At 38.1% G+C, this 13,034-nt stretch overlaps 1 protein-coding gene across 1 annotated transcript in view; it reads right to left on the bottom strand.

Annotated features, from left to right (window-relative positions):
- Positions 1-9,813, bottom strand: part of LOC139737457 (cytokine-like nuclear factor N-PAC) — an 80,445-nt gene extending 70,632 nt beyond the window's left edge. The window contains exons 1-4 of the mRNA XM_071648133.1: positions 9,662-9,813; positions 7,836-7,872; positions 5,953-6,035; positions 4,647-4,776 (exon numbers count right to left, since the gene is read on the bottom strand). Of these exons, the coding sequence (XP_071504234.1) occupies positions 4,647-4,776; positions 5,953-6,035; positions 7,836-7,872; positions 9,662-9,813 (402 nt within the window). The remainder of the gene's footprint in view (positions 1-4,646; positions 4,777-5,952; positions 6,036-7,835; positions 7,873-9,661) is intronic.
- Positions 9,814-13,034: the final 3,221 nt, after the last annotated feature.

Here is a 13,034-nt window from a genome sequence, read left to right as displayed (position 1 = left end):
CAGAGGGGGGCGCAACCGGCGCACGCCCCCTTTATTTTTCGTTAAAAACAAAAGGAATAAAAAGAAAAAATGAAATGAAACCCACAAGTGGCACCAGAAATATTAGTTGCGCCCCCCCTCCCTTTACAGAATTCCTGGATCCGCCCCTGATAGTCCTATAAGAACTTGATGTTAGATTGATTTCCATCAAATCTGCATCATTTATTCCATCATTCAAATGTCTATTTACAAAACAAAACAAAAAATAAAAATAATTAATTAATTAATAAATGAGAATTCTGGAGGAATAACTTCCAAATATTAAAAACAAATTAAACCACACTGTTGTGGTTTGTCTCCATCTTTTTCTGGTGCACTTTTCCATCATTGCTGGCCATCTGTAAAATGAAAAAATGCCATGATCAAACTGACACTTCCATAATTCCACTCCTCACCCTTTACCTTCCATGAAGTAACCATGTGTGTGTCTGACCTTTGACCCATGATCAATGTAGCACAACCAATGTCAATCTGCTCACTAAAAGCTGATTCCACGTGTTTGCATAGCTCTGTTTTATCAGAGTTTCTTCCATCATGATTTCATCAAAACATTTTAAATAGAATAGTTAAACAAGTTAACTTCATTAAGTGAGCTTTCACTTTTAAAACAGAATAAAATCTGAACTATTATTCAGTTCATCGGGAGCTCATTTCTCCCTTCAAATTTCCATGTTACCTGAAGAGCAAAAGCCATATTTGACAGTTCTTTCAGGACATCACACAAAACACATTCAACTAGGTCCATCTCTTTCAGCATCATTTTGTCTCCTCTCCTAGGGTGGTTGCAAACAAACAAACAAACAAACAAACAAACAGGCAAACAAAAAAACAAAACAAGGCAAGTGCCAAATTGTGTCTCGCCCATTCGCGTAGAAGAAATTACAGTTTTTCTAACTCCCAAAAGAACATTGACCCGCCTATGACCTTTGACGTTGTGGTGACCTTCCACTCCCCGAGGGATATTTACCATCCATGTTTGGTCACAAATGGACAAAAAATTATGAGCCATAATCAAAACGCGCCGTGAGAATTCAACATTGGGCCCTAAAAGTTTGCTGACCGGTCTGTGACCTTTGACCTTGTGATGACCTTCAACTCCCCAAGGGATATCTACCATCCAAGTTTGGTCACAAACTTGGACAAAGGGATCAAAAGTTATGAGCCATAATCAAAATGCACTGTGAAAACTTAACATAGGGCCCTAAAAGTTTGTTGACCCCTGTCTGTGACCTTTGACATTGTGATGACCTTCAACTCCCCAAGGGATATCTACCATCCAAGTTTGGTCACAAACGGACAAAGGGATCAAAAGTTATGAGCCCTAATCAAAACGCGCCGTGAAAATTTAACATAGGGCCCTAAAAGTTCGTTGACCCGTCTTTGACCATTGACCTTGAGGTGATCTTCAACTCCCCAAGGGACATCTACCATCCAAGTTTGGTCACAAACAGACAAAGGGATCAAAAGTTATGTGTCATAATCAAAACGCGCCGTAAAAACTTAACATTGGGCCCTAAAAGTTTGTTGACCCCTGTCTGTGACCTTTGACCTACTGGCGACCTTCAACTTCCCAAGGGACATGTACTATACAAGTTTGGTCACAAACGAACATATACATCAAAAGTTATGAGCCATAATCGAAACACGCTGTAAAAACTTAACTTTGGTCCCTAAAGTTCATTGACCTCCGCCTGTGACCTTTGACCTTGAGGTGCCCTTCATGTTTGGTAAAATGTTTAACTTTGTATAACCACTCTCCCCTCCAAGTTTTATTGAAATCGAAGTCCTCAGTAGAGAGTTATTCAAGTTTTTGTAGCGTCACAGACGGACGACGGACGGAAAGACGACGGACGGACAGACGCCGCAGGCGATCCCTTAGGGTGGGATTTCACGGAGCACGCGAACGATTTGCGAAGGACGCGAATGACAAAATCCAACATTCGGAAAAGTTTTTCTCCGAATGTGTTCCGACAATGAAGCCGAAAACTATTCTTGCGCAATTTGTGCGAAGTTCCCACGACGTATGTGCGATTGTCGTGTGTATCATTGCTAAAGTACAGCATGTTACGTACACGAAGAACACGCGACGGAAATGCGAACAACGAAAAATTTTCAATAATCATGGGAGAAAATGTAGCAAGGAGAGGTGGAAGCAATAAAAAAAAGATCAACTCAAATCAGCTTTCTTGAGTTGATTTTTTTTCTTTCCTCTATTTCTCTTTTCGTTTTCTCTCATTTCTCTATCGTGTGTTTGCCTACATGTTTTCCCCTAGGACGTATCTCCACTAGTAAAGCATTTGATCTTTTTTTTTTTTTTGCAGTTCCTCCAACACATAATCTCTATAGTTCAAATGAAATTTACATACTTAAGATTGATTTTAAGTATATTCTGCGAATTTTTTTTTGTATATCAAATATTCTTTCTCTTTGCTAGTCTATAATTTCTTTTGTTACTATAGTTGTTAATAACTGTTTGATGTTTAGATGTATGCTACGATTTCTATTTGCAGAAAACGTACAGGGCATACATCCCCCAAACATGCGCTAAACGTTCGCGAGAATGTCTCAAAAGGTACGCGAACAGTTTGCGATTACGTCGTAAAATGATCGGAAAAACTTCGCAGATTTCGCGTAACATACGCGAGACATTCTCAGAAGCTTCGGAGTCTGTTTGGGGTTTCACGAACATTTTGCGAACATCGCGCGTGTCTTGCGAAGGTCTTGCGCATATGACGAAGCTTTAAAGACACTTTCGAGAACAATTCACGAGCAAATCCCGACTAAGTGTGCGGAAAAGGTTCGCGAAAAATTTCAAACTTTTTTGAAATTCTCGCCGAAGTAAAAACGACATTCGCGAACAATTGACGACGCTTCCGAACCCTCACGTTTGTTTGGCGATCTTTTGCAGACTAAAATGCGAATGCTGGATTTTGCCATTCGCGTCCTTCGCAAATCGTTCGCGTGCTCCGTGAAATCCCACCCTTAGTCTCCCCACACCTCCGGTGGGCTCGACAAAAAAACACACACACAAAAAGAGGGGCTGTGTAACTACAACTTTGTAGACACACCTACATGGATTCTTAGTACATTGTATCCATAGACTAGTCTATAACTTTCAAGCTCCTTGCTTTCATTTTCTCTAATTTTCCATGTGTCTCTGAAATTTATTGTTTTTTGTTTTTTGTTTTCTTTTTGTTCATCCTTGGATGACCCTTTTCTTCCATTTTACCTTCCTTCAGAAATTGTACCACTTGATGTTTTAAAAGTTTATGCTATACAGTGCACTCCCGTTATAACGAAATGCTCCGGACCGGCAGTTTTCTTTCGTTATAGCGAAATTTCGTTATAACCGAACAAATACAATATATAACGAAAACAAGGAAACCACGTTTACATATCATATCATGTTTGCTGAATACTCATCATACACTGGAAAGCTATGTGAAATGTGATGGGATAACTGTGTTACAATAATAAACGCAAGGTCCCCTCAGAAACTGTGAGTGACACAAGGAGCGGACACATAGTCGTGTGAAGCGTTCACACATGCAGAGACGCTATAAATGCTTGTTCCGCTACGTATTTTCGAAAGCAATTCACATTTCGTTATAACGGAACACATTTCTTTTGTTTTTCTTTGTCTGTGGCGCTCGGAAAAGACTTCGTTATAACGGAAATTTCGCTATAACCGTGTTCGTTATAAGCGAACTTTGTACCATAGACTTTGATGGTGATAATTTTGGGACCAGAAGATTTACTTCGTTATAACGAAATTTCGTTATAACCGTGTTCGTTGTAACGGGAGTGCACTGTATTCCTATGTTTAATGCAAAATTTAAAAAAAAAAATCTCGCTAAAATCACAAGTAAGCTATCATGTTATATGTGCATCAAGAGAATTTGCTGGATCACATAAAAGATGTAGTCAGTCACTAGCAGTCGGGTCCGTATGCTGGCTGTACACTACATACAAATGAGGTGATCTTTACGCACCCGCACGCAATATGCAAGGGTCAAGTGGGGTCACACTTTAAGCATTCACTTGTGCACTTCTGGTAATGCAGAGTTGGTAATGTACAGCATGCATGGGCAAAGCGTACTATGCAGCAATCCCATCTAATTTTTCCTTTTTTATCAAGACTAAAACATTGCCACTTCACAATAGAAATGCATTTTCAGTGCTTGCAATTGATATTTCTTTTTCCAACAAGTAACAGTTGCTCAGAAAATCTACAAAACTATTGCAGTTTTGAGATTGGGATAGTTCTCCGAGTTTTTTGTGCACGATGAAAATAGAATTTGCGCTATTTAGCGGCAGAGCACCGTCGCCCCATTTTTACTGAAATTGAAATAGCACCGATGCCATTTGATTTTTTTTTAAGTAACATATGATAGCAAGAATTGTTGACCCATTGTTACTGAAATTTGAATAGCGCAGATGCCATTTGAGTTTTTACACGTAATATGAATATATATAATAGTAATATAAGTAAATGATAGCAAGAACTGAAAAAAAAAAAATCTTGTTTTCTCATCAATAGATCCTTTCAATATTTTCTCTTTCAATGAGAAACTACTACAACAAAGCTACACCATACACATCTCTACCTTGGCCTGTTCCTTGATCGCTGCATCGATGGCATCCATAGCCTTCTTGAACTTTGCCCCCTTCCCGGCCTTGGAGAGAACGGCCTTGTGCTCCTCATAGTGTTTCAGGTTCTCCTCCTTCACCCAAGCACTGCATTGTGGGAAGGGCAGGAAATGTGACGATGATGACAACAGAGGGGGAGAAAAGATGGGGAAGAAATTTGTTGAGTCAGTGTAAGCTACCATACACTCACAAGTATACACATCAACAATGCCATGAAGAGAGGCTGCCATAGTATAAGGCAACATATAGATAAAAAAGAAAGAAAGAAAAGAAAATGAGAAAGGATTGTCAATAAACTAGCAAAAGAATCTAGACCAATTTAACTGCCTGCAGTCCACTGGGATGCATCCCATTTCTTATGCAATGGAATTTCAGGCCAGAAAATGGCATTTGAATTTAATTTTGGTGGCCTCTGACTACAAACTTCGAGCTTTCACCCCCCCCCCCCCATCATTACAAGCAACTGATCATTTGTTTCTGATCTTCTTGCCACATAAAAATTACCATCAGAATTCAAGCCAAAGTTGCGACGAGACAATACTTTTTATTTTTAACAGTGACTTTGCCATTCAACTTTGACCTTTCACCACTGTAAAGTTCATGAACTTAATTTCAGCTGTGTCCATCCTCCCCGCCAACAGCATAACCACTGGACATTCATAACTGAAGCAATGGCTGGAAATTAGTTTCGGGTGGGCTTTGTTTGCCAAAGTACAGTGACCTTTGACCCTTTACCATCTATCATTTCAAACTAACCACTGTGTCTTTATTTCTACCCTTCCTTCCAAATTATATCATACAGTGCACTCCCATTATAACAAACGGTTATAACAAAATTCCAGTTACAACGAAGTAAAAATTCAGGATCCAACATTATCCGCTCTATGTTTTTTATTGTTTATCTATTCAGTTAAAACAAAATTTCAATATAATGAAAGAAAACTGCCGGTCCCGAGGACTTCATTATAATGGGAGTCGACTGAATGTATAAAAAGAGGAAGTTACTGTTGAAGATACAAATTTACCAAGAGTTCAGAGATTAATTAGATATGACCTTGACAGATTTTGCCCATGGCCTAATCTGCTCATCTACACTTCATACATGTACAGCACACCTGGGCCAGTAAAACTAGAAATGCTGTTATGCGACTGATATACCTCTGCCATATGGCATTATTTTCCAATAGGTCTTTCATAAATCTTGACAGTGTGAGACAACGTGAATGGGACACTCTGCATCCGAAGGATTCGAATGTGACTTACTGATCTTCCGTCCCAAAGAAGAAGACAAATAAGACTGGCTTCTTTCCTGCAGGCTTCTTCACATGTTTCCACGGCTTCACGATCTGCAATATGTGCAACAACAAAAAAAGAGATGATGTGCAGTGTAATGTTTGTAGTAACACTTTCTGGCCATTTGAACATTATTTGTACATGTTGTTCCCAGCTCTGATGGTAAATTTGGTTCATATGGGATAGACCAAAGATTATGGACTTCTACTGTACAAACAATGAAAAGATTTTGGAAGGATATTTTCAGCTATTTCGTCAAGTCAATTTTCCCCTTCTTTTCCAACTTAAACAGTACAGTGGTTTTAAAATTGGTGAGCTACATTGTAGGAGTTCATCTACTGGATAGATAGAGTAGAAGTATGAAAACTAGCATAAGTTACAATTATGAAAATTAAATGAAATGACTCATAAATAGATAACTTTACAGACTTAGCAGTCTGCATTAAAAAAAAAAAAAATAGAGAGAAAACCAACAGACTCTTTTCACAATTTCTGCATTTTCCATGTACAACATGCACAGTCAGATCCTCTCAAGTTGGACTTGTACAAAAAATATGATTTTTGACTGATAACACATGAATCTTCAAATTTTTATGATGCTTAGAATGATAAAAGAAAATCAAAGTCTTCTATGATACATTTCACAACAGAAAGTACTGTAAAAGCAAAAATTTTTGCAGTTTCTTAATTTTGCATATTTCGCACTACTTTTGGCTGGCACGTATTCTAAACCCATGCAAAAATATCTTCACAATTTTATCTATACATTTTGAATAGGTTGACAGATAGCACAGCCCAAATTCCAGAACCTGAGAATATGTTTTTGAGCGGCCCAGTGAGAAAAATTAATATTGTGGAAATATTGATGTTTACAGTAGCACAACTTACACATCAACAATGAAACTTGCAATACACACTTACTGTTCTCAGGATACAATTGTTAATGTGTTATGGAAACTTCAAAGAGTATTGTCATGAGAGATATTAACTTTGATTCACACACAACATCTCCATTCTGTATGAGTTTATCATCAGGTCTTTTGAACTGTAGTCTAGCTCTTCTGGACATTTTCCGGGTCAATTTCCTCGGTGCAAATATTCATCTTCAAACAAGTTCCCTTACATTCATTTTCACACAGTAAAACTCTACCTGTAGCATTATCCTTTAGAAAGGAGGTTGTGTAGATAGTATTTATGATTTCACTGACTACAGTCAGTACTTTAATGATACAGTGGATAAGAGAGATTGAGTTTGTTTTTAAAGGACAGCTCCGCTCAATGTTCACGTGGACATCATGGTGATGTCATGCCTCACAAGTCTTCAACTGGCTTGCCTGATCCACTGCCCTAGATCAAATTCTAATCTTTAACATTTAGAATACCAGAGGAATTTACACAAAATAATCTTATCCCCCTCATCAAATCAATTAGGGGAGAGTTGGCACTTGCTAAATCATTGAAGAAAAGCATATATTCAATTATTATTGTTCTTTAGCACTAATGCAGAATTGTGAAGTTATAAAATTATTGCCTAAATTGGCATGTGTGGTTGCGACCAATAGAACTGTTTCTTCAAATCAAGCAAATCTTTCCATTCTCTAAGTTCATATTCAATCTCTGATTCAAATGACAATCTTACCATTTCCTTTTATAATAAAGAAGAAAGACTACAATAAAAGAGAGAAGAAAATAATCACATAGCAAATTTTATTTATGAAACTATTTTCTAAGTCTTTTGTTCTTTAATATGTCCCAATGGAAATATTTTTTCTTTCTTCTTTAAATTTCCTCTCTTAATCCCATTTATTTTTCACTTGTTCCTTTTTATTGTCTTTTCTGTTTACTAGTCTTACCCTTCCTGGCCATGCTGGGAAACTGCTCATCTTTGCCCTGTTTCAAACAAAGAAAGAAACCAAGAAAAAAACAACAAGGACATGTGAGATTGAGAGCATCACAAAACAGGGCTACAAGTGTATGTTTATGTTTGGTTCAAGTTTGCACTTTTCTGTACCTTAAAATCCTACAAATCATCTCAGTCCTGTCTGAATAGCTACACCTAGGAATTACTGAAGTTATCCTCTCCCAATCTTTGCAAGACCAATTGAATGCCTTTGTTGTTATCAAGTACACACACAATGTAACACCACCAGTGGAAGCTGCCTTAATCAGTCATTTAAGGCTCTTGGACTGACCAATCCTAGGGGATTAATCAGACTCAAAGAAGAGTCAGGTCTATAGCTTGCATGAGTTTACAAAGAAGCCTTTATCATAGGTATTGATACTATGTCATGATGCACTGCTGTGCCAGCTTTTGGTACTGGATTCAGAACTAACAGAATGGCACCAATTCAAAGTAAACATTGCAATGAAGGGTTTGGGTTCAACTAGCAAATGACATGGTAATGAAGAAGGAATAGCATTCAAAGATCGCTTGACTGAACCTTGGTGTACATGTAGGCCCTTTTTCCCCCTAAAGATCTGCATGCCAAGTTTCGTGAAAAGAAAAAGGGGGATTCTACCCGTTTCCTACTTCATACTTGTCCTCATTTGAGGATAACTAAGGGTCTACAAATAGATGTAGATCTAGGGTGTCTAGATCTAGATGCACGTCCAAAAAAGCAAAGTGAAAGGATACACAGAAGTTATCCGATTCAGGCAGTGTCTCTTGTAATGACTAATGTTCATGTAATGATACGATAGTATTGTGGGGGCCAACTGTACAGTTAACAAGAGGCCACTAAACAAGAGGCAGATTTATGTAGGCCTAATCTGAGTATGTGATTATATTATCCTTTCAGAGACTTTTCTTGCCGAGTCAGTGCCAGTGAAGAAAGAAAAATTGTGTGTATTAAACATTAGAATATTCTACATTTTTAGAGCCACACCAAGTTCAAGACGCTACATCTATCTAGGCCTACACAAATTACGTCGGATCACTACACACTATACCAGTTTTCATTTTGGACAATGCAGACCATTGGAATAACATCAAAATGATCAAGTGGTCACTAGCATCTGCTGCTGAGTGGTCTCACTGAATGCTTGAACAAATGTGTAACGTTAGAAATAATAATGTGACTCATCAGTGATCATTGCACAGGCAGAGAGGTACAAATCATAATGTGATTCCATTCATCTGGCATCTACAAATTGTATGGTCTATGCTGTCTTGGCAATTTGGTAGTCTTCAAGTAAGTGGGCGTCATCGTAGGTAATTCAGGCAGGCCCTAATAATCGCCAAGGCCCCAATCACTCCAACTAACATTTAACAAGGCCAGGCATTGCCATGATTGCATTGTTCATTTTCAGATTCATCAGAATAGGATTTAATGTTAAATTTACTGCCAATATTCTGTAGGCGTAGATTGTATACTGCCGTGTACCTCGTCCTCGGTTCTCACTTCCCTACACGCATTTAGGAGACACTTAAACTCATACGCCTGTAGGTTCTTATCTCAGCTTTTACTGAGTCCTAATTGCTCTGAAATTTAAACAATGCATCTCTGTGTGAGCTGACTCTGTACACATTCATCGTGGATACCGCCACCGCAGCTCCCAGCCGCACCGTGCACCGCGCCGTTGGCGGACGCCGATTTCGCCGTTATAGCACGAGTGGGACTATTGAAAGCTCACACAACAACGCCGGACTGCAATAACGACGGACAAATCTCGTTCTTACCAAACCAGATCGCTGAGCTGAAATGTCCTGGGGTCATTAGTCTTCTTAGGGGTAGCCGAATCATGATCCTTGTCATTTTCAGGAGGATCCGAGCTCGGGACCTCCACTTCTTCGGTTGCTTTCGGCTCTGCTTCAGTCTGCTTCTCCGCCATTTTACGAATTTCGCGTGTGTTTAGCGTGGGTATGAACGGTTTTGATGTGCGCCATCTATTGTCTGCTGCAACACAATGAACATTGGCCGCCGGCGTCGTCGCAAAGAACAGGCGGTCACAGAATTTGTGGAGCATAACCCGCTCCATCGGGGAATAAGTCGTTTGAGTAATTTTAGTTGAGGGTCAAAATGTGATTTTATAATGAATGACACTAATATCCATGACTATGAGTTTTATGTGCAACTATGGGTTTACCTATGTGAAACAGAAATCGAAATTAAAAGCTTTGTGTATTACAATATAAACCAAGATTAGAGGTCTAATCACGCACGAGAGCTGCAAACTATAGGCCTAGGCCCTAGTGCAAGATTTTTGTTTCCTTTTTTTTTTTTTTTTTTTTTTTTGGGGGGGGGGTCTCATAATAATCACATGTTGTTTCAAGAATATGAACAGTACTCTCCCCTGTCATAGATGATAGACGAAGAATGATGAGGAATGTGCGTGTCTTAGCTTTATAATGAAATTGCATATATTTTTTTAACGGATTCTATACAGATTAAATGTTTTTGGCACAATCAGCCCAGATATCTCGAGGCATTTATCTATTTATTTATTTATTTATTCATCTATCTATCTATCTATCTATCTATCTATCTATTTATTTATTTATTTATTCATTTATTTGTTGGTTTGTTTGTTTGTTTTGTTTTGTTTCAGCAGGGTAGCTCTGTCAGTAGCTATAAACACTGTTATTCTCAGAGGCCCTACACATACAATAACGTACAGTACATTGTGTATTGTTTTTTCTTTTTTCTTTCCTGTCATCATAAAATGAGTGAGGTGACGATTTCTTTGTGACACTTACGATAATTACATCAAATGAAGTTGCAGTACCACGCATGCTCTGTCGGTGATGGTAGCAATGCTGTATAGCTTGTAGTTTGGGAAAGGGGAGAGTGCATGGGGGAAAGAAGAGGGGGGAGAAAAAAGAAAGAAAGAAAGAAAGGGTGCATCTTTATGATTTGAGTGCACTTCAACCCTTTTTATTCAGTATGAATTTCCATGGGAATGATCACAATGCTCCGCATGTCTGATGCTACATGCCTTCTAATTCATATATTCCCCTCCCCTCCACCTCCTCCTTCTTCTTCGTATGACACAATGTAGGGCCTACCCCCGTTGATACCGTTTGCTGACTATGGTTGCTAGTCGCCTGGGAAGATCTGAACTACGAGGTGTCGGCATCGTGGTTTGGTTATTTTGTTCAAGCAAAGGCGGAAGGGAACACGAGGAAACAAAAGAACGCATGACTGTAAGTACAGTGCACTCCCGTTATAACTAATAGGGTTACAACGAAATTCCGGTTACAGCAAAGTAAAAATTCCGGTCGCAAAATTATCTACTCTATGACTGTATTCTTATCGTTTATCAAATGTTCGGATACGAACTTTTCATATAACGAAAGAAAACTGCCGGTCCCGAGGACTTCGTTATATAACGGGAGTCTACTGTAGTAAGAGGGTGTCATATTATTATCTAAAAATTGCTTTATAGTAATAATAATGAACTTGATGTAAAAAAAATGATAACAATCGAACTGAAACACGGCACCTCGAGTTTTCTCCTTTTTTATTTTTGATTTCAACTTGTCTCTTTTCGTGTGCCTAAGTTAGTGGTCTCTTCATCAATGTTTATAAATAAAATCTCTCTCACATACAGGTATAATTATTTCTTATAAAAAGTTACAGTGCAAATAAAAAAGTGACCAATCTGCGCCTTATCATCTTCTTTTCCCTTTTCTTCTTCTTCAGGGGGACTTTCCAACACCCCTATGCAGGGGCCATTTTGGATTGGGGGTGCGCTGAGTGGATGTTCGTGGCGCGGAGAGAGAAGTTAGAAGCTGATAGTTGTTTTGCGCTTTAATGTAAAGTGGAGGACTCCTGTTTTCAAAGTATCCTTGTTTGTAATGTCTGTGACTGCCGATGGCAACACGTTCCAGTCTGTGATGGTCCTTGGTATATAGATGAGTAGGCCTACTGGTACTTGCAACAGTTTTTATTTGTGGTGATTGGGATGTAGTTTGTAGGACAAGACTTCCGAAGAACCCTTCGAACTGGAAGCAGGGCTTTTGTATAAGGTATGTATCAGGCAGCCCCTCTGCTGGTGGGGGACGATCACCAACCAACCAACCAACCAACCACCCAACCAACCAACCACAACCACCACCACCACCACCACCACAACAACAACAGCAACAACAACAACAACAACAACAACAACAACAACAACAACAACAACAACAATAATAATAATAATAATAATAATAATAATAATTATAATAATAATAATAATAATGATATTAACAATAATAATAATAATGATAATAATAATAATAATAATAATAATAATAATAATAATGATAATGATAATAATAAAAACAGCCATCCAAACAAACAAACTAACAAACAAAACGAATCTATCATAACTGCTGCTGCCACTAATGGAGCTTGACAGCACTCACGACAAGCAAGTACGATATCAACTTTCAGTGAAAACAGCCTTGCAACAATGCAGTGCTGCGAAATTTAGATAAAAAACGCTACTGACTTTTTTAGATAATTTCAACACAAACATTTTCTTTACAAAATCCCAGATACAGGATACAGCATGCTCAGTATTTCTAAATAAATGTTCACACACGCGAATCAGTCTGTTTGAATTGAACAGTAGCCTAGTTATGGATATCATAAATAAACATTCATTTTATTGCCATGTCAAACCAACATTATGAACGACAGACATCCAGACAGACATATCGTCTACAGATGAATGGATGATGTATAGACATGATATGATAAATTTAGATGAACAGACAGATAAAGAGATAGATGAATAGAGAAAGATATCAATAGACAAACAAACAGACCTCCCTGGATAGATACTAGATAGATAGATAGATAGATAGATAGATAGATAGATAGATAGATAGATAGATAGATAGAGATAGAGATAGATAGATAGATAGATAGATAGATAGATAGATAGATACTAGATAGATAGATAGATAGATAGATAGATAGATAGATAGATACTATAGATAGATAGATAGAGATAGAGATAGATAGATAGATAGATAGATAGATAGATAGATACTAGATAGATAGATAGATAGATAGATAGATAGATAGATAGATAGATACTATAGATAGATAGATAGATAG

This window comes from Diadema antillarum, unplaced genomic scaffold (genome assembly GCF_040938485.1).
Source record: "Diadema antillarum isolate AM-2024a unplaced genomic scaffold, OU_Dant_1.0 seq00000693_RagTag, whole genome shotgun sequence".
In the NCBI taxonomy this organism is placed as follows: Eukaryota; Metazoa; Echinodermata; class Echinoidea; order Diadematoida; family Diadematidae; genus Diadema; species Diadema antillarum.
Note: the sequence above shows the minus strand (reverse complement) of the source record. Positions and strands in the feature narration are given on the sequence as shown.